The sequence below is a fragment of the Akebia trifoliata genome, chromosome 9 (genome assembly GCF_017979445.1).
Source record: "Akebia trifoliata isolate Shusen 1 chromosome 9, ASM1797944v1, whole genome shotgun sequence".
NCBI classification, from domain to species: Eukaryota; Viridiplantae; Streptophyta; class Magnoliopsida; order Ranunculales; family Lardizabalaceae; genus Akebia; species Akebia trifoliata.
Window position 1 is genome coordinate 25,993,675 of NC_141383.1, and position 23,362 is coordinate 26,017,036.

At 33.4% G+C, this 23,362-nt stretch overlaps 4 protein-coding genes across 5 annotated transcripts in view; 2 read left to right on the forward strand and 2 right to left on the reverse strand.

Moving 5' to 3' along the window:
- Window positions 1-95: 95 nt before the first annotated feature.
- On the reverse strand, window positions 96-3,905 carry LOC147395051 (Haloacid dehalogenase-like hydrolase (HAD) superfamily protein). Its single transcript, XM_086454257.1, has 8 exons — window positions 3,510-3,905; window positions 3,043-3,113; window positions 2,140-2,298; window positions 1,894-1,960; window positions 1,473-1,568; window positions 1,279-1,325; window positions 499-579; window positions 96-358 (listed from the first exon to the last, which is right to left on the reverse strand). The coding sequence occupies exons 1-8, from the start codon at window positions 3,843-3,845 to the stop codon at window positions 235-237; spliced, it is 981 nt and encodes a 326-aa protein (XP_086310383.1). The 5' UTR covers window positions 3,846-3,905; the 3' UTR covers window positions 96-234.
- Window positions 3,906-10,093: 6,188 nt separating this feature from the next.
- On the forward strand, window positions 10,094-10,999 carry LOC147395052 (early nodulin-like protein 21). The gene is made up of 2 exons (XM_086454547.1): window positions 10,094-10,352; window positions 10,565-10,999. The coding sequence occupies exons 1-2, from the start codon at window positions 10,148-10,150 to the stop codon at window positions 10,876-10,878; spliced, it is 519 nt and encodes a 172-aa protein (XP_086310673.1). The 5' UTR covers window positions 10,094-10,147; the 3' UTR covers window positions 10,879-10,999.
- A 933-nt stretch (window positions 11,000-11,932) lies between these two features.
- Window positions 11,933-19,231, forward strand: LOC147395053 (DNAse I-like superfamily protein). Of its 2 annotated transcripts, XM_086454241.1 has the most exons (9): window positions 11,955-12,268; window positions 14,634-14,726; window positions 15,379-15,523; window positions 16,137-16,338; window positions 16,952-17,030; window positions 17,354-17,415; window positions 17,879-17,965; window positions 18,738-18,841; window positions 18,944-19,231. In XM_086454241.1, exons 1-9 carry the CDS (start codon window positions 12,008-12,010, stop codon window positions 19,015-19,017), a joined length of 1,107 nt encoding a protein of 368 aa, XP_086310367.1. In that variant the 5' UTR covers window positions 11,955-12,007; the 3' UTR covers window positions 19,018-19,231. The 2 variants fall into 2 exon arrangements, with proteins under 2 accessions (XP_086310368.1, XP_086310367.1); XM_086454242.1 differs by lacking the exon at window positions 17,879-17,965 and having other exon boundaries at window positions 11,933-12,268.
- Window positions 19,232-21,726: 2,495 nt separating this feature from the next.
- The window catches only part of GSL8 (glucan synthase-like 8), a 41,987-nt gene continuing 40,351 nt past the window's right edge, over window positions 21,727-23,362 (reverse strand). The window contains exons 49-51 of the mRNA XM_086453128.1: window positions 22,965-23,015; window positions 22,588-22,770; window positions 21,727-22,143 (exon numbers count right to left, since the gene is read on the reverse strand). Coding sequence (XP_086309254.1) covers window positions 21,907-22,143; window positions 22,588-22,770; window positions 22,965-23,015 — 471 coding nt within the window. The 3' untranslated portion in view covers window positions 21,727-21,906. The remainder of the gene's footprint in view (window positions 22,144-22,587; window positions 22,771-22,964; window positions 23,016-23,362) is intronic.

Sequence of the window (23,362 nt, forward strand, 5' to 3'; positions counted from 1 at the left end):
CAATAATGAATCCAAAACAATCAATATGGAGCGCTGGGTCCAACTCATGTGGTCCCACACACCCAAAGTGTGCCTGATTGGTGATTTTATAGGTATTGGATTAGACCCATTTTCATCTTGGGCAGAAACTTAAATCTTTTTAAAAGCATGGGAATTACATCTGTGAAATCTCGATAACTTGATCATAACTAACCAAGGTTGATTGTAGAAACAATTACAGAGAATTATATTGGATTAGCTCACATACTGCTTCTCCAAAAGGCTTGCACAGAATGCCAAGTCAAAACGCTCCTCGGGTGGATCTCCAATACAATCAAAGACGGCATCTGCGTTCAAGAAATCCTCATCTGCCGTGTAACTGCAACCAACAATAAAGAAGCCAAATGTAAATAAATTATACTAAAGTACTACATGATCTTCGACCAAAGAGAAGTACCATATGATCTACTTATATTTAACCTTAGTTTTTTTTTTTTTAAAGAGGGACAAAGAGCTCACCCGCTTTTTGTTACGATGCATTTCATTCCAGCAGCTTTGGCAGCTGCAAGACCTATGGCACTGTCCTCTACCACCACACAACTGAGTAAAAAATGAAGAATTAATTAAATATCTAATTCATTATGGGAAATGGAACACCAAATATAAGACCCTCCATAAACTCCATTTAAGGATTTAAATGTATAAAATGGCACAGAAATAACATCAAATTTTATATTATCTATTCAACCTAAAGAAAATTACATGTCTGCCTCATGGTCTCACACTTTCGAGGCATGCTGTCACAGAATTGCAATCCTACTTATATAACTATTGTGAAAAAAAAAAAAAACTAAATAGCAAAGACAACAAAAAAACACAAACATAAGGATTTTCGTGGTTTGGCAGTGTGACTACGTCCACGGATCAGAACAATCACTATTTTCTCTCAAGTTTCACAGCCCTAAAGATCTCTTTATAAAGCTGGGAGTTACTAAAACGTGTTTATCTCCTCAAAACAAACAACCCCCCCCCCCCCCCCCCCCCCCCTCCAAAAAAAGAAAAAGAAAAAGAAAACCCTTAAGAATTTATTACACAATTTCCCTCTTCATAACACTAAAAAATTTAAGCCAGTGGGACCCCCAGCAGGGGTGCTGCACCCTCGCAACTCTACGTAGTGCAACAGAATACAAGACATCTCATACACAATAATCTCCACCTTGGCAACTTCTACTTGTGCACATAGGCACATATGTCATAAGCAACAAAAAATAAAATTTTGTATAGGCCATCAAGTGATACCTTGATGGCTCAACGCCAAGCGTGCTGGCTGCTAATAGGTAGATAGCCTGCCAAAAAAAAACTGGGAATCAGTTTCAAGCTTTCAAATAATTAAACACAAAATTTACGGAAGAAACTTTTGTACATAAATTTCAATCATTAGAAAACTGAACCATATCAATATGTCAATAACCAAAATGCAACGAAAATTTTACTGGATCAGGCTTTTTACGAGGAACCACATCTCCTGCAAATATATCAATCTTCTCCGCTCTCTCGGGACCCAACAAGCAAGAAACTATGGCAGAGACCTGTATTTTCGCAAGTATGTTGGAGTTGTTAAAATGAGAAGTATACTAAGAAATAAGTTTCGTGTAACTCTTCAATGAACTCATTCATTAAGAATAATCAAATTTTAACATTATTCCAAATAAAAATTTTGCCTTCATGACATTCAAAGACTTGATACTATGTTGTTCAAAGTGGCATCTTGTGAGGTTCATTTTTTTCTTCCAGGCTTTATTCTTTTAGTTTGGTTTTTAAACATATAAAGGAGGATTCAGAAGCAATGACACAGACCCTCCTAGACAAACTACCCTATGCTCAATTAAAATAGTAGGACCTGATTGTGCATACCGCCTTCTCATTTGAAGTACTACATACGGCAACTTTGACTCCTTTTGACAAAGCTTGATCAATCAACCTGATTCAATTCAACGATAGAAACTCATCAGATCAGATATGAACTTGGGGAATTAGTCTCGGATAAAATAGGAAACTTCCGAAACATAGAGAAGTAATGATCAAGAAATGTGTTCAGTTTCCGATACAAGTGTTTTTTAATTGAAACATAGAGAAGTTATAACTCAATCAGTAACTCACTTTGCAACACCAGGACGGAGAGGAAGCAACTTCTTCTCAATAAGGGCCATGAACAGTTTTGTCTTCTGCTTGTGAAGTGAAGCTATGAATTCCTTTCTTTCTTCTTCACTTTTTGGAGCTTTTTCAGGCCAACCTGTCTTGTTAAAGTAAGCTGTCATCCTAAAAATACCATGATGGAATCAACAACCAAATCATCCCATAAAGTTAGCTCACATTTCAAAAATAAAAATTCAAGATTTTTTGTATGAAATGTGAAATCATATGGTCCTTTCATAAATATGGGTTTCCGAGATCAGGTTTAGTAATAGTCCTAAATTGTGTGAAACTTAACGTTCAAGTTTGGTGTATCCCCAATTGGTCTCCCACTCCTATGCGAGTGGTGGGTGTTGGTGGGGTAGGGTGGGGGGGAGCTGAGAAATATCATATACATAAAGTGGGAGACGTCCCACATTTTTACCCGTGTATGAAAATCTCATCATATTGTGGGGTATGAAGAGATGAGGATGAAGTAAACTATCCTAATATGATGATGTGAGATCATAAAATTAATTGTTGAAATAATAAGGGCCCCTCCCATTACTTCCTCTTGTTTAGTTTTTTTTTTTCTTTATCTCTAATAGCTAGCGGGGTGACCGTTGGTTTCCAAGTTGGATTTGCATCACATGTGAAAAGACAAGATTAGATTACTACAAGATATCTCAAGGTACACAATTAAAGTGTATTCGATATGTTAATCATGCTAGCTTCATTCTAATTCACGGATTGTTTTGTGCTTCAAATTGTTCATTAAAGTTGTATAACATCATACATGAACCACTAAAATAAGAAAATGCCAATCTCCATTAGCTTAAAAAATTCCAAATAATTAAAAAAGAAGTCCTAACTTCATTAGGGGGAGTTTACCTCTCTTTTCCACCCCCAATTTTGAGCAACTCTCCATACAAATCCACATCCCATGTAACACCCAATTCCCTCTGTGAGACCATTCGACAAAAAGTTAAAAGACATAATTTAATTCACAAATTTAACACAAAATACCAATCCAAAAAATCCCTTTACGGGTCAATCAATCGAGATAAATATCTCGAACCTGAACAACAAAAACAGAACAAATGGAGCAAAATTGCAAATTTAAACTATTCCCAACTCGAAAAACATGAAAATTGAGAAACAAAATTTGCAAGAAATACTCTCAATTAATGTACAATTTTCACTCTGAGACTAACAGATAGAGCAAAATCCAACATTTGTTACCCAATTCTACAAGCAAAACCAACACCCAATCCTGAAATTTTGAAAAAAGGAACAGCTTTTTTATTATTAAAATTGATTTAAAAAAAAACATGAACTTGTAGACCAAGAGATCTTACTTCTGCGAAAGTATCGTTGAACGAAACGCGATGACCATCCTTCTCCGTGTCGACGAGCACACCGTCACAATCGAATAGTAAAGCCGATGGAAGAGTAGAAGAAGCAGAACAGATCACACTCTTACGTGAACTCAGAGGTGTAGTTGTACTTGTGTATTTAATTATACTTCTCCCTCTCAAAGAATTAGAAGAAGAAAAGCTCCTTTCAATGTGAGGAAAGTTAGAAATGGAGATCTTTGAAAAGGGTAGAAGAGTTGTTGAAGAAGATGCAGAGCTTCTTGTTGGAATAAGAGTTCTGGAAGAAGGAGAGACTATTGTTGAAGTTGTAGTCGCCATTAGAAACCCAACTGAGAAACCAAAACTCTCTCTCTCTCTCTCTCTCTCTCTCTCTCTCTCTCGTAATTGTAACGGCTTTCTATCCCAAACTAACTTATCCTTCAACCCGCCACAAATGCTATCGATGCGCATTGCGCACCCTTGTAACTGTTATACAATTCCGTTATCTTCTACATAATTAATGCTCCATCCGTTATACATCCCTTTTACCCATTTTTACTTTTACCTTTATTATAAGCCCCTTTTAAAAATAAGCTGTATGCATATTCTAGGTAAAAGAGACAATTGAAAATGGCGAAATCACCAAATTGTATTTTTTTTTTTTAAATCTCCCCCAACTCACTTTAAAAATAAAAAAAAATTAAAAATTAAAAAAGCTTAAACTTTTTGTTTAATAGTAAGCTATTGAAAATTTTCATTATGATTCGATAGCATCCTGCCAAATCTAATACGATAGGTAGGATATTGAATATTTTTTAATTGATACAATAGAAACCTATTGAATTTTTGTTACAAAATTTGGTATCGACCTATCGAACAGAGCAGGTTTACAGTGGAGGCACTTGATCCCACAAGTATTTTTAAAGTCTATGGATTAGTAAGTTATAGCGAAAGATTTTAATTGTAAATAAAAAAATCGGTCACTATTGTCCCCACACAAAAAAAAATCCACTCTTAATTGCCCTCACAACTATTTTTTTCACTCTTAGTTGTTCTCAGAAAAAAATTTCTACTCTTGGATTGCCCCCCACATGGGCAAAATCCTGGCTCTACCTTGCCATCGAATGAAGTTTTCTTTGATCTTTTTTTTTTTACATTTTCTAATTATCATTTATACCTTACTTTATAAGATTTAAGGATATTAGTTCTTACATTACAAAATTCATGTTCAAATCTTATGCAAATAATAAGAAGAAAAAGAGCATATATCAAATTGTCAGCTAACTTAATTGGTAAAGTCTTTGGGTGATGTTACAAAAGATTTGGATTCAATTCCCACTAGCATCAAGTTACTGAACTCATCAAAAACAAGTTTGTCAATCGAAAAAAAAATAAAGAAGAAGATTAGAGAGTAAGGTATATGATAGAGAAAGAGATGTAAAGAGAGGAGTAAGGTCGAGGATATAGCAGAAGATGTAGAGAGAGAGAGAGAGAGACAATGAATGAAGTTAAACAGAGATGGTAGGTGCAAAGAATACACAAAAAAGTTCGATCAAGCTCATGGGTGTGTTCAGACTAGAGGGATTTTAGGGAGGTACAAAGAATACGTAGGTGCATGAAGTCTAACCTTTAAATGATAATAATTGAATCAAATATATCTAGATGATAATCTTCATCTACTAGAATTTTCTTTGAAGAAGAAATCCTAGAAAAAGAAGATCTCTATCTATTTTTCTTCTTCAAAAATCATAAATAAATAAAAAGTTGAAAATCGTAAGTGAAAATAAAATCACTTCATCTCTTCCTGATTGATCATCCAAAATAAATTTATCTCAATCTGATCGACAAACACTAGTTAAATATTGTATTCACTACTTACTCCATTTATTTGATCTCTATTCTTCTTTTTTGAGAACCTTAGAACTTTCTTCTTCTTTGAAGATCTTTTTTTTTCCTTCAAAAAAGCATCTCTCTCTCTTAAATTCTTACAATTTAATTGCAAATTTTTCTAAAAACAATTCTTATCTAAAATAAAATCCTTTCTTCATGCTTTCATTCTTCTCTTAAACTCTCATTCTTTTTCCAGATTTTTAACTCTACAAATGTGTTTATCTCTATCTCTATCTCTATCCCCTCTCTTCTCTTCCCTCACAACCAATTATGAGTTTGAAATAGGTGGGTGGTGAAAAAAAAATAGTTATCCCCATCCTTTAAATATGTAATCACTTATATGTATGGTGTGTTATGAGAAATGTGACGTGACAATAAAAAGCCTCTTTAGAATAAAAACGGAAGCAAATAAGCAGATCTTCTATCTGCTTCTGTAGCTCACTTTAAATGGTTGGATGAGCGCCACATCAGTGATAAAATTAGATCTTACACTTAAAATTTGGGGATTTCATTAGCTTTTCATTTTTAAAGACAATGATTTGCATAAAAAACTTGTTTTTTTTTAATTTTTTGATTTTTATTTTTAATCAGATCTAAGTCATGATCACAAGAGGTTGAGATGTTAAAACATTTTTTTTTTTTTTAAATACCTCTCTCTTATCCTTTGAAAGTGTGCTACAGGGTTGCTTCAGGAATGTGTGCTATAAAGAATCCGCTTCCAATAATAATAGCCTTTCAATGATTTTACAATAAATTTTAGCAATTAAACAACTTTTCATAAAGGACGGACGATAATCACTATACATATTTTTTCACTATCCACACATATCTTTAAACCTCAAAACTAGGGTTGAATGTGGGTTTTTTTTTTTTTTTTTTCTTCTTCTAAGGTTTATTGTTTAAGTAAAGAAGAACAATTTTGTAACATCCCCCTCTAACATACACTCCCATACGTGGCATTAGGATTGGCAACAGATCAGTTTACTACCGTCAGTGCCACTTTGATTCGATCCGAACAGATTAATGAATATGTGAACCGAATCCAATCCGTTTCATTTCATCCTTAATTTGAAACTGATCCGGTCCAATCCAAACACATGCCTTATTTTCAAATTGTCAATGTTCAAAAATTTTAAAATTTTAAAATTCAAAAAGACTAAAACGTTTTATCTATATATATTTCTATGAAATTAAGAATAAAAAAATAATTGGAATATGTTCGGATTGGATTGGAGTAGATCCGAATCCAATCTAAAATTATTTCGGATCAAAGATTTCAATCCAAATCTGATCTAAAAATCCAATTTTTCATATTTTTCGGATCGGATTGGACTGGTTTGGACATCGGGTATATTTCAGGTCATTACCAGCCCTACGTGGCATGTGCAAAAATCATAGATTTTTCCTTGGAATATACAAAGGCACATATTTATGGAGATGTATAGTTGTATATCTCGGGAGAAAAAACTATAGTTCTAACCTATGCCACGTCAGGGAGAGTATGTCAGAGGTAGCATCAAAAAATCATAGACTCTTAATTAAATCCTATTAAATAAAGATTAAGAGAGAGAGAGAGAGATCAAATATTCATTTAATAACACTAACTTTTTCTTGTACCACACAAACAAAATGAATTTAGATATAAGACATCAAATAACAATAAATGATGACTAAATATCTCTAACTCCTTAGCCTTTTCTATCCGAGTTTTCCTTTAGAAAGAAATCCTACAAGAATTAGTTCCCTTTCCTTCGAAGGAGAGTTCGAAATCTAAATGATTTTTCTTTTTTCAAAATCACTTCTCTCTCTGACTTTGGATTTGAATAAGTCATGCAAGGACCGTGAATAAAAGAAACAATCAACTACTCTAATGTGATAGGTTTGGGAACCGTAGATCTGTGCTCCTTGGGATACATGGCTACACTTCCCCATAAAAAGTGTATCTCAAGGGAACTGTATAATCTAAGGAGTGCAAATCTACGGCTCCCAAACTTGTCCCGTTAGATAGTCGATTGAGTTTATCACGACTCTTTATGTAATTATGTAATTTGGGTGTTATAAGGAAAAGTTGTTTACTAGAAAGTGGTATGTTCAAATGCACATGTATCTAAAAGGTTTATTTGTAATTTAAAATAATAATTAAAATGTGATTTTAAAAATTACATAGGAAAAAAGATATTTCTATAATTTTAAAATTAACCAACTTAATATTAGGGATGTGGGAATGCAATTTTCTTGATTTTTTTTAACAAAGTGACCTAAATTATATTAAATTTAAATGTTAAATTAAGGATATTTCTGAAATCCAAATTTTGATGTCCAACCACTTCTGCTCCACTTTCTCTCATTATATTTGTATAGATTGTTATTCGGTTTGTTATATTTAACTAGTGGATAGCATGTGCACATGCAAATGTACATGTATTACAAAAATTAAAATTTAAATAGTGTCAAAATTAGTTTAGAAATTTTAAATAGATAATTTATTATTATATCATTTTTTATAATTTAATATATTACAAGATTAATTTTAAAAATCAAATTATAATATTAAAGAATAAAAAGGTATTTTTGCAATGAGTCGTGATAATCTGACTACCTCATGTGGCACACTCAAATGACTCTCCTAACATAACAAGTTTGGAACCATAGATTTTTATGCCTTGGGATACACAATTTTATGGGGAAGTGCAATTTTGTATCCCAAGTCATACAAAATTACGATTCCCGACCTTGTCACATCAGGAGAGTCAATTGAGGTTGTCACGTGAGGTAGTCAGATTATCATGATTCTTTTGTAATATCAACAAATTAACTTTGCAAGGTGTTTCTTTGTTACAAGAATTCATGTATTTGCCTCATGAAAAAATATTAAATCCACTGAGAAATCATATGGTGATTAGCGAAGAGCCAAGAAATGAAGAAAACCATATATTATATTTTAAATTTTTTAGAAAAATTGCCACACCAACTCTAACTTTTGTTGTGCTTAATTTTGAGTCACCACCACTACAACCACAATGAGAGATTTTTTCCTCACAGAATTTTGCGAGTCATCTCGGTCTCATTCAACAACGATACAGATATACATTGTGTCTCAATATTCACATCATCTCACGAGATAAATGAGATGTCTTAGACGATATTTTGAAAATCTTGATCGATTCAGTAAAACTCGGTAGAGTCAATCGGGATTTGTAGATTTTAATTAAAATAATTAATTTTTTAGATTTTAAATATTATTATATAAAAAAATTTAATTTAAATATGTGTAAACCAATCAATATAAATCAAGTTTAATGGATTGTCTCACCGAAACGAGTTGATTCGTTTCAGACAACTTGGTCTCGTCCATAGATGAAACAAGATGTCAAACCAAGTTTTGAAACCATGCTTGGGATGGACTAATTATTCTTTGACACAAAATAAAAATTTGAACTTCAAGATGTGAAGTAACACATGTTGACTAGGTGTCAATGGATTGGTTCTAATTCAGTTCCTAAGGTATGTAGAATCATAATCACTATATTTATTTCGATTTCGGTTCTTGTCAGTTTTGGATCCAAGTCCGGGTCTGGTTTTAAAATAAATATAATCGAAATCCATCGAGTCCGATTCTCAAGAATCAAAGGAGAAAAAAATAATATTACAAATCATTATAATAATAAAAAATTCTTTTCAGAAAATTAGCATATTATATACAAAATATTAACTTAGTTATGATTGTTTAAATTAAACATACAAATTAATAATTTTTTTCAAAGATAAAAATTTAGCTTAGTTAAAAGCAATAAATTTTTAGAAGATAAAGCTCATTTTAAGTTTCAATTGATAATTTATATAAAAAATTGAATAATTTTACATAACATGCATTAATTTGATATACGAGAATTCCTTAAATCATTTATAGTATGAAAAAAAAAATGACAACAAATCGATTTCAGTTTTTATCAATTCTGTTCTATTTTAAACCCGACACTAATCAATTCCAATAAAAAGGGAATCGGAACCAGGTTTTCAATTTTGGATCCAATTCTGGTTTCGTACGATTTCGGTTAAATGGGTACCCAACACCACTAATGTCAACCAATGCTCAAATACAAGATAAACCCATCTTGGTTTGGAGTTTTTTTTATTTTGTTTATGTAATCAGACCTGACCCGTTGAGCCTAACCGTTCGATTTCAGATATTTCATCAATGTTTCCAAAGGGACCCACCATTATTAGTTCGTGGGTTGAGAGTTTAGCAACCCATCATCCATGATTGGTTCCAACGTACTTATTATCTCTCTTTCCTCTTTTTTTTTTTTTTTTTTTTTCTTTTTATTGGATCCAAACATTGCCTCAACCCACGTTTGACGGTTGGAAACTAATCTCTAGAAAAAATTTCTTTGAACTTCTTATCTTATCCGTCGGTTTAATCTGGAGCACGGATCGTGGGATGAAACTTAGCAAAGTCTTCTTTCTTTCAATATCTGGTGGACCAAGTCAAAGGTCAGCTATCAGCACAGCATCAAACCGTTACCTCTCTCTCTCACACTCACACTCACACTCACACCCCCACTATCTCCACATCTCTCTCTCTTTCTCTCTCACATAGTAACTAACTCTTAACTTCCCACTTCACCTCACAATCTTTCCTATTAAACCCAATCTTTAAAAAGCCCACAAATCACTCAAACGCACACACACACAATCTCTTACTCACTCTTCTCTAAGAACTTAGAGCTTCCTCAGAGTCAAAGCTGAGAATGGCTTCTTCTCTCTTCATCATGAGTTGCTCTAAACCAATTCTCCTCCTCTTCATCACCTTCTCTTCTCTTCATTTCTTCTATGTTTCTTCTCTTCAGTTCGACGTTGGTGCCACCGACGGTTGGACTGTTCCCCCGGCCAACGACACTAAAATCTACAACAACTGGGCTTCGAAGAACAGGTTCCAGATCGGTGACTCCATTCGTAAGTAGTTAGCTATATAGATTATTTGATGAATATGGTATCTAGGCATAGCTTGATATATAATTAGTCCATTAATTTATTCTCTTTACAATGTATGTCTTTCTTTACTAATTTTGCCCTTAAATCATTTTTATCCATACAAAAAACATTTATAAAATTGTCATTTTACCCTTTTTTTTTTTAAAGTTGAAGATGTTTATTTATTGGTTCAGATTTCAAGTATGGGAAAGATTCAGTTATGTTGGTGACCGAATTGGACTACAAGGAATGCAATTCCACACACCCCTTCTTCTTCTCCAACAATGGCGATACGGTTTTCAAGTTTGACCGTTCGGGGTTGTTTTACTTCATTAGCGGAGTGTCGGGACATTGCGAACGAGGACAGAAGATGATCATCAAGGTGATGGCACCTGAGGACACTCCATCAAGTGGTGATGACGATTCCTCTAGTTCTAGTGGTGTAGTTTCTACTTCAATGGTCATTCTTCAGTTTGCTTTATCATTTCTTGGATCACTTCTTCTTTAGTTTGTATTTAGAATTATTGAACATGTTTTTAAGTCTTTGTAAGTTTAGGTCTAGATATCTGTCTTGTTAGTCTTCTACTTGTTCTCTCTAGAAAATATTAGGGTGATTTTAAATGTTTAAATATGGGAAATTTATGAAGGTATTAAATGGGTAAAATATTTGGATTTTTAAATTTTTATAATTGGTGGTCATGACTCATGAATGAAAATGGACACCCATTTTGATGAGCCACATCAAGCATGGCCAAGGCAACTTGCATGATCTCTCTCTCTCTCAAGCAACATTGAATCTTGGTTAGGAAGAAAACCACTTTAAGTTGTTCATCCAAGAATTGTTCCACAAATTAAAATTTTCTCATGATTTATATTTAATTGGACCGCATAAACATTGATGAATGTAATGTGATATAAATCAATCACCAATGCACCATTCACCTACCCATTGAGGCATATATGTTTGGATGAATTATCATTTCGTGAGTTGAAAATGAGTTATTTACTATTTTGACTAATTATTTATATTAGTTACCAAAATGTGAATTATCACGTTTTTCTTAAAAAGGAAATTCAGACCAATAACAAATTCGATGATTTTAAAATGATTATTACAAAGGTTTAAAGAGATAATTTTCGATTAGTCACTTTTCTAGTTATTTTAAACTTGTGAAATTGTCACTGTAAAATCTCAAAATTTGTGTTCGTTCATGTTTTGGTAATTAAAATGAATAATGAGTCAAAATCATAAATTCCTCAAATTATCACGACTCTTTCGCTTCAAAGTGTGAACATGCCTAATTCAAGATCAATGACTTTTCTATTATTCTAAAAATAATGGTAAAATAAATAAAAATTGGGCTCGACTTGGCTTTTGTATTTTTGATTAATAAATAATAGTTTTTTAATAATTAAAATATTATTACTTATATGGAAATATAATTTTGTGACTTGATAAGAAAATATTATAATGAAATAAAAATAATAATAATGGGAGTTAAATGGTTTGTCTCGTCTGACACGAGATCACTCGGAGAGTGAACTCGGGGTGTGACGAGATACCGGGGCTTAAAACCATGTACACAGCGCGTATCTCGAGTTGCAGAGGAGTCGGCGGCCTGAGTTCGTCTCTGAAGATGAAACGATTCTTCCAACCAGTAGAGAAAGATGGATCGTTCAAGAAACCCACTCTCTCTTCTTCTTCTCCAACACCAAAATCTGAATCGGAATCGCAGCAAAGAGAAGGAAACACCATCGAAAAGGAAGAGGAGAAGAAGAAAGAACCATTAAAATTCCTAACTTGGAACGCTAACAGTTTTCTTCTTCGCGTCAAAAACAACTGGCCCGAGTTTACCAAATTCATCGAAAAGCTCGATCCCGACGTCATTGCAGTACAGGTGATTCACCTTTTTTTGATTACCGATTTTATTTAATTTTTTTCATCCCTAGATATGACAGAGAACTCTGAATGTGTGGTATGTGAAATTGGCTTTCGTGTTAAATTTTGTTGTTTTGGGTGCTTAGAATTTGATGAGTTTTGCAGTTGTGGAGCTCTTAAAGATGGGATTTTGGTTATGGATTTCTCTTTATTGTTGTTTTTGGTAAATGGGTTGTCTCTCTTTCTTGTACTGAGGTAGTTGTTAGCTGCATTTTGTGCATTTGGTGTGGTTTAAGGGTGTGTGGAGTGAACTATGGGTCTGTTTGGTTTGTGTGAGTTGTATTCTTGAGAGTTAGACTTCTGAAGTTAACTTCTGAGAGTTTGCAGTTGTAGAGATCACAAAGATGGTATTTTGGTTTATGGGTTTGTCTTTATTGTTGTTTTTGGTAAATGGGTTGTGTCTCTTTCTTCTAGCGATGTAGTTTGAGCTGCATTTTGTATGGTTTAAGGGTTTTTGGAGTGAACTATGGGTTTGTTTGGTTTGTCGAGTTGGACTTCTGAAGTTCAACTTCTTTGGTTGCAACACTAGTAACTTCTGTGAGTATCCAAGTTTCAACCCCAACTCTCTGCTTCCAAACAGGCACTATGTGTTTTAGGTACTGATATTTTTGTGGGTTTTGTTGTAATGAGGCTTATTGGTCTCCTACTTCCGGTTAGGAGTTCGTTGGATCCTTTAGGATTGTCCTTACAATTGTGAATTTTCTTTCATTTTTGGCTCTTGGTTTGTTACTTCACTTATTTAGTTTGTATTTTAACGTAATTCTTAGCTTGGTTTAGTATGGTTTAAAGGCGTTTTGAGTTGGATTTGTTGTTATTGAGATTAAGGCCCTACTTGGTATGAAGCAAATCATTTCCAAACGCAAATGCTTTGTTGGAATCTAATTTACAGATGCTTGGTAACATCCGGAAGTTTTTTTGCATTGCAAATTATTTGTATGAACTCTTAAACCCTTCACAAAATTCTGCAAATAGTTTGCAGCTCAAAAAGTGCTGCAAATCATTTGCATGGTACCAAGCAGGGCCTAAATGAGATTTGTCGTAGGAATAGTTATAAAATATTATCGTGATTTACAATTGTGTGTTTTGGTTGATGGGCTTAGCAATGTTCTTGTTTTTGTTTGAAGTTTTAAAGTATATAGGGAAGATCAGCAAGGTTCAATAATACACCCAATATACAGACATTTGACCTGGAAGGCTTAGAAATCTGGTTTGACATTTTGATCTAGGAAGGTTGAATATTATTACGGTACTTTCCTTTCTGAGTTTTGTCTTCTTACTAACTATTTTATATTAACCCATTTAGGATTGAATGTTAGAAATTGTATAAGTTATGATCATGAAATTTGAGGTTATATGGAGTCAATTGAGATTGTTTGGTCGTCTATAACAAAGACCAATGACAACACCCCTGGGTGGTTAAAGAGTAAAAAAATGGGGAGAAGGAAAGTTTTTTTTTTTTTTTAAAGTGATGTCTGCTGAGGTTTTAAGAAAAGATACTGAGACTACTGGGATAAAGTGAATGGAAAAATGGGATTCATGTTTCCAACCCCAAATATTTGAGAAAAGCCATCACAGAAAAGATGACGATGAAATTTGAGGAAATGGAGACAGTAGATATGCAGTATGCTTCCTCAATTATTATGTATTGATGAGATGACATACATTGCTACAATAATTTTATTTTCCATAAAAATTACTTGTTCAAACCCACTTTTTTCTTGTAACTAAAAACCCTTATAATAAGAAATCAAGGATAAATTGAGCATAACTGAAGAGAACCATTTAAGGGATCGAGTTTGGGTGATCATAGGACTGGTGATTGATATGGTGCCCAAGGATCTTGGATACATTATATCCATTTCCATAAAAAAAATTAGAAAAAAATAATTCTGGGATACATTTCAATTGGCTTGGACTTAAAGAGTATGTTTGACGGACCAAGCACGCACTAAGGATGGCGAAAATTTCTGGTAGATACGATACAAGAGTAGCATAATTCAATCTTTCTAGTTTAAAAATCTTCTTGAAAGAAATATGATGCAATTTTCAAAGGCTACCTTATGAATGGTGTGTAGATAGGAATCCCTATGAAACTTGCAAATTGTCTTCTATGCAATTTAAGCTTTTTTGGTTTGAAAATCTTGTTTAATGTTCTCTCTCTCTCTCTCTCTCTCTCTCTCTCTCTCTCCTCCCCCCCCCCCCCCCCCCCATGAAACTTTTCAACATGTAAGCTACAGTTCTCTCGATAAAGCAAGTAGTGACGCCAAACTGTTTAGTTGGGTAGTTGTGTCTATAACAGTCTTTCTAATAGTGTGTGATGGTAGGAAGTAAGGATGCCTGCAGCTGGCTCTAAAGGTTCACCTAAAAATCCAGGTGAGCTGAAAGATGATACAAGCTCTTCAAGAGAGGAAAAACAGGTACACATGGTTCCATAGAACTATTTCCTTTTTCTATTTTGGATTCTAATTCAGGTACATATATATGCACATGTTTGTCTGTTTGGGCGTTGTTATTCATATTTAAAATGACAAATCAAAGTTCTATAAATTATGAAAATTTTACATCATATTAGATCAGGGTGCTAGACTATTATTAATTGCCTCGGGTGCATCTTCTATTCAATGGTTCCATGTTTTCTCAACTGAAATTCCAAGATAGGTTTAGATTTTCGGTTGAAGTGTTGATGTAGGAAAAACAATAGTCTAGCACAATGTGATGAACTTGGGTCGGAAAAAAACATGTGCATGCCATGTAATGGCATTCAGCCTCATTACTTAAACGGGAAAATGCGAGTTGTTTCTTTATCCCAGTTGACAGTAGCATGATTTTCCTTGGCTTTTATTTGATGAATGAGGGTTATGTAGCTCTTAAAAGGTTGAAGGGCTTGTTGTAATAGGTTTTGCAAAATATCGAGGGATCAACCCGTCTCATGGAGGAATTTGAAATAAATGTTTATGCAACTTCTGCGTAGATTTAGCAAAATACATATGAAGAATTAAATTGTTTAAATCATGTCATTAAGAGTTGTTATTAATGATGTCTGGTGTTTGTTTTCCCAAAACTATGCAGATATTGATGCGTGCCATTGCAAGTCCTCCATTCCGGAATTATGATGTCTGGTGGTCTCTTGCAGACTCCAAGTATGCAGGGACTGCTTTATTTGTTAAAAAGTGCTTCCAACCAAAAAAGGTCTCATTCTCGCTTGACCGAACAGGTATTTTTTTCATTAAGATACTCGATGACTGCCTAGTACTAAAGTCTATGTCAAGATGTAAAGCTGTAGACTCGCATAGAATTTTGTCTTTTTCACAGTTATAATTATTTTATATATGGTTTAAAAAAATGATTACACTGAACTGCATGTGTACTTGTTCTACATGTCCATTAGCTTTTTAAATGGAAATGCCGATATGTAGAATTTGGTTGCAAGTGTATGTATTCTGACTTGAAAAAACAATAATGTACATAATTAACCTCCTTATTACTGTTTTGTACAGAATTAAAGGAGTTTGGAGTTGGGATATCGAAAGCTAATTTATCTTACTTTCCAATTATCAGTTGTTTGATTTAAAAATTCTAATTTCTGACTCTTGAGGGCAACCATATGCATAAAAAGTTCCTAAAGGAAGGGATTTGAAGTTATTTTTATTTGTTCTAAATGAGGGACCAAGGAGAAAAGAACAAAATCTGCGCCTTATCTGTCCTTGGGATATCACATAGTGCCAAATGGTACAATCTTGAAAAATGGAGCATCCTTGTTACATAGTTTGATTATATATGTAAGAAGAATTGTAATCGCTTTAACTTATGTTGGCTTTTGTTTGTAGCTTCAAAGCATGAGCCAGATGGCCGGGTAATTTTGGCTGAATTTGAGTCGTTCCGTCTACTGAATACATACGCACCTAACAATGGTTGGAAAGAAGAGGAAACTTCATTTCTAAGGAGAAGAAAATGGGATAAAAGAATTCTAGAATTTGTTACTCAGTCTTCAAATAAGCCTTTAATATGGTGCGGCGACCTGAATGTTAGGTAACTACTTTCTGGTAAATTCTTTTTAACAAATTTATTTCGACACATATATTCTATGTTTAAAGTTCCAAACTTTTTCTTCTGTATTAGAAACATTTATTGTGGACATTATTGGCTTGGTATTTTAGATTACAATTGATGGTTTAAGAGGATATTTTAAATCCTGAATAAAGTAGAAAGGATTTCTGTACAGGTCATATATCATTTATTTTTTGTGGTTTGATTATGTAAATATACCTATATTAAAAGGGAAGACATATAATAACTTATTTTCTTTATATATATATAATAGCGTAGTAGTATAGTTAAGTATAAAAATATAGCTACATATCATACAATATTATAATGCATGATTCAGTCAAAGTTTCCTCAACATTTCCTTGAAAATTGTATCATCTTCCACAATGATTCCAGGTTGACTGAAATAGACACTGAAACCAAAATTAAATAACTTGCAATAAACAATAGTTAGATGTTTACTTTTGCAATAGAAGTCCAACAATCTCACCATCAATTTGCACCATTCTTCTCATTTAGGCCTTACTACTTCCAATTCTTATAATGTGAGGACATTCATGTCCTGAATATTTACATTTATCCTTGTTATTTGCAGTCATCAAGATATTGATGTGAGTCATCCAGATTTTTTCAGTAGTGCAAAGCACAATGGCTACGTTCCTCCAAATAAAGAGGTATTCATATTCCATAAAAAATAAAATAAACATTGTCTGACATTCTTGATGCATAGCTGACAAATACATTCTCGATGCATCCAAAGAACCTTTTTTTTTTTTTTTTTTTTTTAAATTTATAAGCTTGATTTGAACCCTTGACCTCAAAAAAAAACTCTTAATTGACTTGCAAAGTGACGAAACAGCAGATTTCTTGTGTCTTAGAAGATTCTCATTCTGGAATGCAAATTTTCTGAGAAACAAACAAACCCATGGTACATAATATTTTCATATATAAAATTGGAATAATTTATTAAAGTTACCCTGATTTATTGGTGATGCAGGATTGTGGACAGCCTGGATTCACGTTGAATGAAAGGAAGCGATTCAGTACTATATTATCCGAGTGAGTTTCTGTTTACATGTTTCTTTGATTCTAGTATCTTCACATGCAAGACTAAGAGGGTCTTGTATCCAACCGAGTTGATTGGTGGCGTTGAGTTGGATTTAGAGTTCAAGAATATAAATATTTGTTATATTTTGTAATTGTTAGATTTTTTTATATTTCCAACTTTTACTTGGCACAAAACACTCAGGGTACAGCTGAGCCATGTCCAACATCCCTATATCGTCCTGTCATGTTGTGATATTGGGGTAGATTCATGTAGCATATATCATGTCCCGTGATCTTTCAAACTCTTATATTATTTATTCCTTTTATCTCCCTATAATAAGTATTTATAGTTTTTAATCCAATTGAAATGTAAGATTTTGATCTTCTCTTTACTTTTCTTTTTTTACCTATAAATTATGTTTCTAAATACAATCCATGGTATGAATTGCTTCAAGTATTTTGCATCATTTTTCAGAGGAAAGATGATGGATGCATACAGATTCCTACATAAGGAGAAAGACATGGATCATGGTTTCTCATGGTCAGGAAATCCTGTTGGAAAGTGAGTGAAATCTTCACTCATTTTATGTATTTTTATGGTGCATTTTATTATCAATATATTCTTTGATTAAGAAAATCTAAGGTTACTGTTGAGTAGATTATAAGAAATAGCAAAGCAGTCCTCATGGTGCACATTTCAATCCCTTTCAGATTTTTCTTCTCGGTTTCTCATCCAAAATTTTCAGGTTTCTTCTTTATTAATTGTTGGTCAGTTGGGCTTGGGCTTTTGTCCACTTGACCAGTAAATGTGTCCCTCAATGTTAAAAAGGATGAAAAACAAATTAATTCAATGTTTGGCCTATTTTATTTTATTTTTGATAAGTAAATGTGCATATTATATTAAACTAGAAGGGGACATGTGCAAACGTACATAGTAAAGTTAAAAAAAAGGATATTTTTATAATTTTGGAGACTAACAATGTGATTACAGAGCCGTGGGATAGCTATTTTCTTGTTTTCTTGACCAAAATGAATGTAAATATAAAAGTGAGGGCATTTATGGCCACTCAAATTTTGGTTTCGAACTACTTCCACTCCGCCTTGTCTCATTATAATAGTAAAGATGTGGTAGAGGTTCTCAACAAAAAGTAAAAAAGACAATTTTACAAGAAAACCTGAGGTACATTCGAGCCTTGAACTCATCAAAGGCTTTTTACACCAACAAAATAAAAAACCTAAAAGACTTTGTCTAGCCGACCCCAAATCTTTTATATAAAACTTTGTTATTGTTTATCTGCTTGTTTTGGCTGAAATGCATTTTATACGTATTGTAGGTATCGAGGTAAGAGAATGAGGATAGATTACTTCATAGTTTCAGAGAAATTCAAAGACAGTATTGTTGGATGTGAGATGCATGGACAAGGGATTGAATTAGAAGGTATGATTTATTTCTTACATTATTTTTTTTAACTAACTTTAATATGCCAATGACGGCGACGTAATTAATGATATATGTGTCTACTCCTTGAACTATATGTAGGATTTTATGGAAGTGACCATTGCCCTGTTTCCCTTGAGTTGTCAGAAACTAAAACAGATTCCAGCCAAAGCTAGTTTACTCTTTCTAAGATAGTTTAGGTGACATTTTAAGGCCAAATATGCCACCCTACCCTCTTTTGTTCTTGGCTTATTTGGTATTTTTCTGAGACTGGTTCTGTAGAATTATCTAATTTGGATTTTTCATGTCACATGTGATCATTGTAAGGCAATTTTTTGTGAAAAACTTAAAAATTCTTCTAATGGGGTAGTTAACACCATTTGTACTCTCTCTCTCTCTCTCTCTCTCTCTCTCTCTCTCTTATTTTTTTCTAAAAATCCATCAGACCCATTGTCTTCAATTTTGATCCTTTTTTCAAAATCATACTAAACACTTTTTAATTTTTATTAAAGGAAAAAAATCATTTATTATTTCACTTGGACTCAAACTGGAGTAAAATTTTATAATTCCTGAATTAAACCAGACAAACTTCCTTTCAATCTGATCTTGTTTACTTTGAGTGCAAAACCATTGATAAATATAGGTGCCCAATTAAGTGGAATCTTTGAAAAAAATGAGCAGATTACACATCTACCCTAGTCGAATTACTCTTTGCCCCCACCATCTAGTCTACCGAATTAAATCCTAACCATCTCACCTTCTTCTCTATTTATTCCCAATCATTCACTTTTTTTTTCTTTTTTTTTTTATTGGGTGTAATGGGTAAAAGTTGAGGTGCCAATGGCAATTCTCAAAGTAAAGTAAAGAGAACTTCCATTGGCACCTCAACTTTTACTTATTACACATCTCAATTAAATTTTGAAAATGAAAAATTAATTGGGTGAGAAAATCATTCTCATTTTAGGAAATAATATTAGATTTGAATACTTTCTTCTCTTTGATGAAGAGATACGGAAGAGCACAAGATCAAGATGATCATCGTTGGCATGTCATTTTGTTCCTTTTTGATCAATAGGCGCTTTTTACCTCGTGTTACGAAGAAAATTTTGATGCAGAAATGATGTTGAGTTGAGGATGGACGTTCTCTAGATCTATAAATTAAATAAAATTAATTTGACTAACTTATAAAAAGTGAACATTAACTCATATTAAAAATCAAAAACAAAATTGTTTCTCAAACATTCGATCTTGTCTTCCAAGTTATACTACAAACCCTCGTTCTATATCAAAATTCATTATCCTCAACTTTCCACAATAAGCCCATTTTATTCTTGAACTACAAAATTTAAAGATATGAAATTATAAATGAAATTTTGGTGGAGCATAAAAATAAAAATATAAGGTTGAAGTGTCAAGTTTTGGAGAGAAATATGAAAGTTTTCAGATGTAGTATTGGATTGCCAATGTGGACCCAAAGACCCCTTAGTAAGGTGTGAAATCTTATCAAGTTAGTTAGGCTAGCCTGACACTTTAATATATATATATTCTCAAATGTAAATCAGTTAATAATAAATTATAAAATATGAAATAAAAAGATTATGTACATAAAACTAAGTTGAAAATATGTTAAAAATATTCAAATCAAGATCATTCATGATATTTTTTAGTATGTCAGTCCATTAAAGGATGCATCCTGTCAAATAATTATAAATAATCTCCATGTATTGCAGAATCTAATGGTTAAATTAGGGATCCTTCAAGTATTTTTAACTTTATGGTGTCGATTGACATTCAAGGTTTTAAAACTCGTTTTGACGGCTCGTCTCGTCTATTAATCAGACCGAGAGTCGTCTTGGACGAGTTTTTCGACATTAAATTTTAAAGGAGTCTATTAATCAGACCGAGAGTCGTCTTGGACGAGTTTTTCGACATTAAATTTTAAAGGAGTCTATTAATCAGACCGAGTCGTCTTGGACGAGTTTTTCGACATTAAATTTTAAATGAATTGACCGTTAAGCATAACACTAGCTCTGTTGTGACTTAAATTTTAAATTAATTGACCGTTTAACACCATTTAAAACCGAGTTAAATTTAAAATTAAGAAGACTGAAGAAACACCATTTAAAACCTCCTGCCTTAAGAAGACTGAAGAAACACCTTTCACTTCAATTTGTATATTATTTTTTAAAATTTATAAGCACACCCCTCCTTTTGATAAATGTTTTGAGTTCTCCTTGTATTTTCCAACAGATTGCATGGTCCTTTGACCATTGTCATATATATATATATATATATATATATATATATATATATAGATATAAAATGACCTAAAAATGAATCAACTTTACTCTTAAGAGTACATTATTTAAAGATATGAAATTAAAGTCATTTAAATGAAATTTTAATGGAGGATGAAAAGAATTTAAGATTGAAGAATGTCAAGTTTTGGAGAGAAAAATTAAAGTTTTTGAGTAGTGGCTGAAGACAAGGGCATTACATCATTTTTTTATTAATTTGTTACAAGCCATCAGTTTGAGAACGCATGGGATTTTATTAGCTATATCTACATCACTCCCTTTCCCCTCCCTCCCTCCACCCCCCTTTCTTTTTTTTAAACTCTAATATTTTAACTGATTCTGCTGCCCCTTCCCTTTTTATCAAAAACAAAAAACAAAAAGAAAACAAAGAAATTTATTGCGACACCAACTTTTGATAATGCCACTCCAATTCCTGTGTAAATCACCAAAGAATTGCACACAGTTGGTGTGGCAATAGTAGCTCTCCAAGAGAATTAACCTTTCCCTTTTTATTAAATTAGTGTTAGCTACGTATCCAGAGTTGAACAAAGCAAAGTTTCAAGTGAGATGCAATTTAAGTACCAAATAAGAACAAAAAACCCGAACAAATTTACAGAGGAAATAAAACTCATATCTACTGTTTAGAACAGTTAATCAAGTCTCCTATTTTGTGAAAATGAAATGAGAGTGATACAATAGAGAAAATTTTACAATATCGTTAAAATTCTAGCACATCTATTTTTCCAGTGACACGACATGAATAATCAATCAAGACTGAACATTGGCCTTGTTTCCAGCAAGGATAATAGAGATCTCAAGGCCACGGCTGAATGCTTGGTTGAAGAGAAGACGAGACTGAAACGTTGATACAAATGGGAACCATGACAACATCGCCACTGGTGCAAATATAATCATACCCATACCAGCATCGTATAGTCTGGCAACCTCGCGCACTGCATCCCATAGTCCCAAACTCTTCACAACTCTCTTCCATGTGATGGATAGCTGTGTCAACAAAACAAAACGTAAGATGTCTCATATGCATAGCTAGTTCAGAAAGACATACAAGGGCCCAAATACAAGGAGCCCTGCCAAAGTGATCCATCCAGGTTAACAACAGTCTTCAAACAGAATCATAACGGGTGATCTTCAATTGTTTGCATTTTCATTTGACCATCAATGAAAAATCTGATTATCGCTTAGTTGAATTATTAGCCAGTTTGGCATATTTTTGGTCCAGAAGGTCCCCCCTATGGGGGTACAGACTTAAATGACGAATCCCAACTTCCCCTGCAAACTACATCAACCACAAAGGCAAGGACAGATATTCCCATTGAAGTAACTCATTCCAATACTCCACATGTTTTTCGCTGTTAAAAAGTGTAAGTAACTCTTTCCAAAACATTATGAAGGAACCGATGTGGATGCAAGCAATGTTTATTGACTTACACAGAGAATGACCCAGCCCGTGGCAATAAATGCCAAGATGCAAGCAAATAAGTCTGGTATCGACAGAGGAGTGAAATAAATGACGAGGCAAAGGGCTGCAAGAAGTCCCAAGGCTGTGACTCCCTGTATTAACCGCATTATTAGCTGAAAACTGTTGGATTTTTTCTGGCTAAAGGTGAAGATCTGCATGGAAATATAAGATACAGACACAAACCGTAAGTATGGCAGCAGAAACCAGCCAACCAGGGAAGAAAATATACAAATAATTGTTCCAAAGGAAAACTCCAAGCAAACATAAATTTCGTACAAAGAAGAGATAGATACATATGTACTAGGATTATAAAATAGGGAATCATCAACAGGAGCAGAAGGCAGACCTGGAATATCATGACAAGTCCAAGCAGCACGACCCATGAGAAGCCATAGATCTGGAGAGAAATGAGGTAGCCATAAGCCAAAGAAAGAGATCACACGTATATATCAAAAGCACAATTAAACAATTCCCTATAGTAACCAAGTATTCATATACCAATCTGTATAACGTCTTACCAATCCTAGAACCCTAAGTGTATGCAAGTATCTTGACCCGAGTGTTCCTTTTCGGTAGTGCCATTTAAAATGTGCTAAGGGTTTCATCTCCGTGGCTACGGGACTCCACAAATGATTTGGTACTAACTTCATAAGCTTATGGCATACCCATGAAAATGTGCTAAGATAATTCATTCTAATGTGTACATCAGGATATTTAATTTAAGTAGCTTTTCATAATCCACAC

Bases quoted from the DNA above. Each gene is read 5' to 3' on its own strand.
- LOC147395053 (XM_086454241.1), top strand. From the start codon at position 12,008: ATGAAACGATTCTTCCAACCAGTAGAGAAAGATGGATCGTTCAAGAAA. The intron at 15,524-16,136 runs GTATTTTTTTCA...TTTTGTTTGTAG, and splicing joins ATTCTCGCTTGACCGAACAG to CTTCAAAGCATGAGCCAGAT. The intron at 18,842-18,943 runs GTATGATTTATT...AACTATATGTAG, and splicing joins ACAAGGGATTGAATTAGAAG to GATTTTATGGAAGTGACCAT.
- LOC147395051 (XM_086454257.1), bottom strand. From the start codon at position 3,845: ATGGCGACTACAACTTCAACAATAGTCTCTCCTTCTTCCAGAACTCTT. The intron at 3,114-3,509 runs GTAAGATCTCTT...ATGGTCTCACAG, and splicing joins TCAACGATACTTTCGCAGAA to AGGGAATTGGGTGTTACATG. The intron at 1,569-1,893 runs GTATGCACAATC...GCGAAAATACAG, and splicing joins GTACTTCAAATGAGAAGGCG to GTCTCTGCCATAGTTTCTTG.
- LOC147395052 (XM_086454547.1), top strand. From the start codon at position 10,148: ATGGCTTCTTCTCTCTTCATCATGAGTTGCTCTAAACCAATTCTCCTC. The intron at 10,353-10,564 runs GTAAGTAGTTAG...TTATTGGTTCAG, and splicing joins CCAGATCGGTGACTCCATTC to ATTTCAAGTATGGGAAAGAT.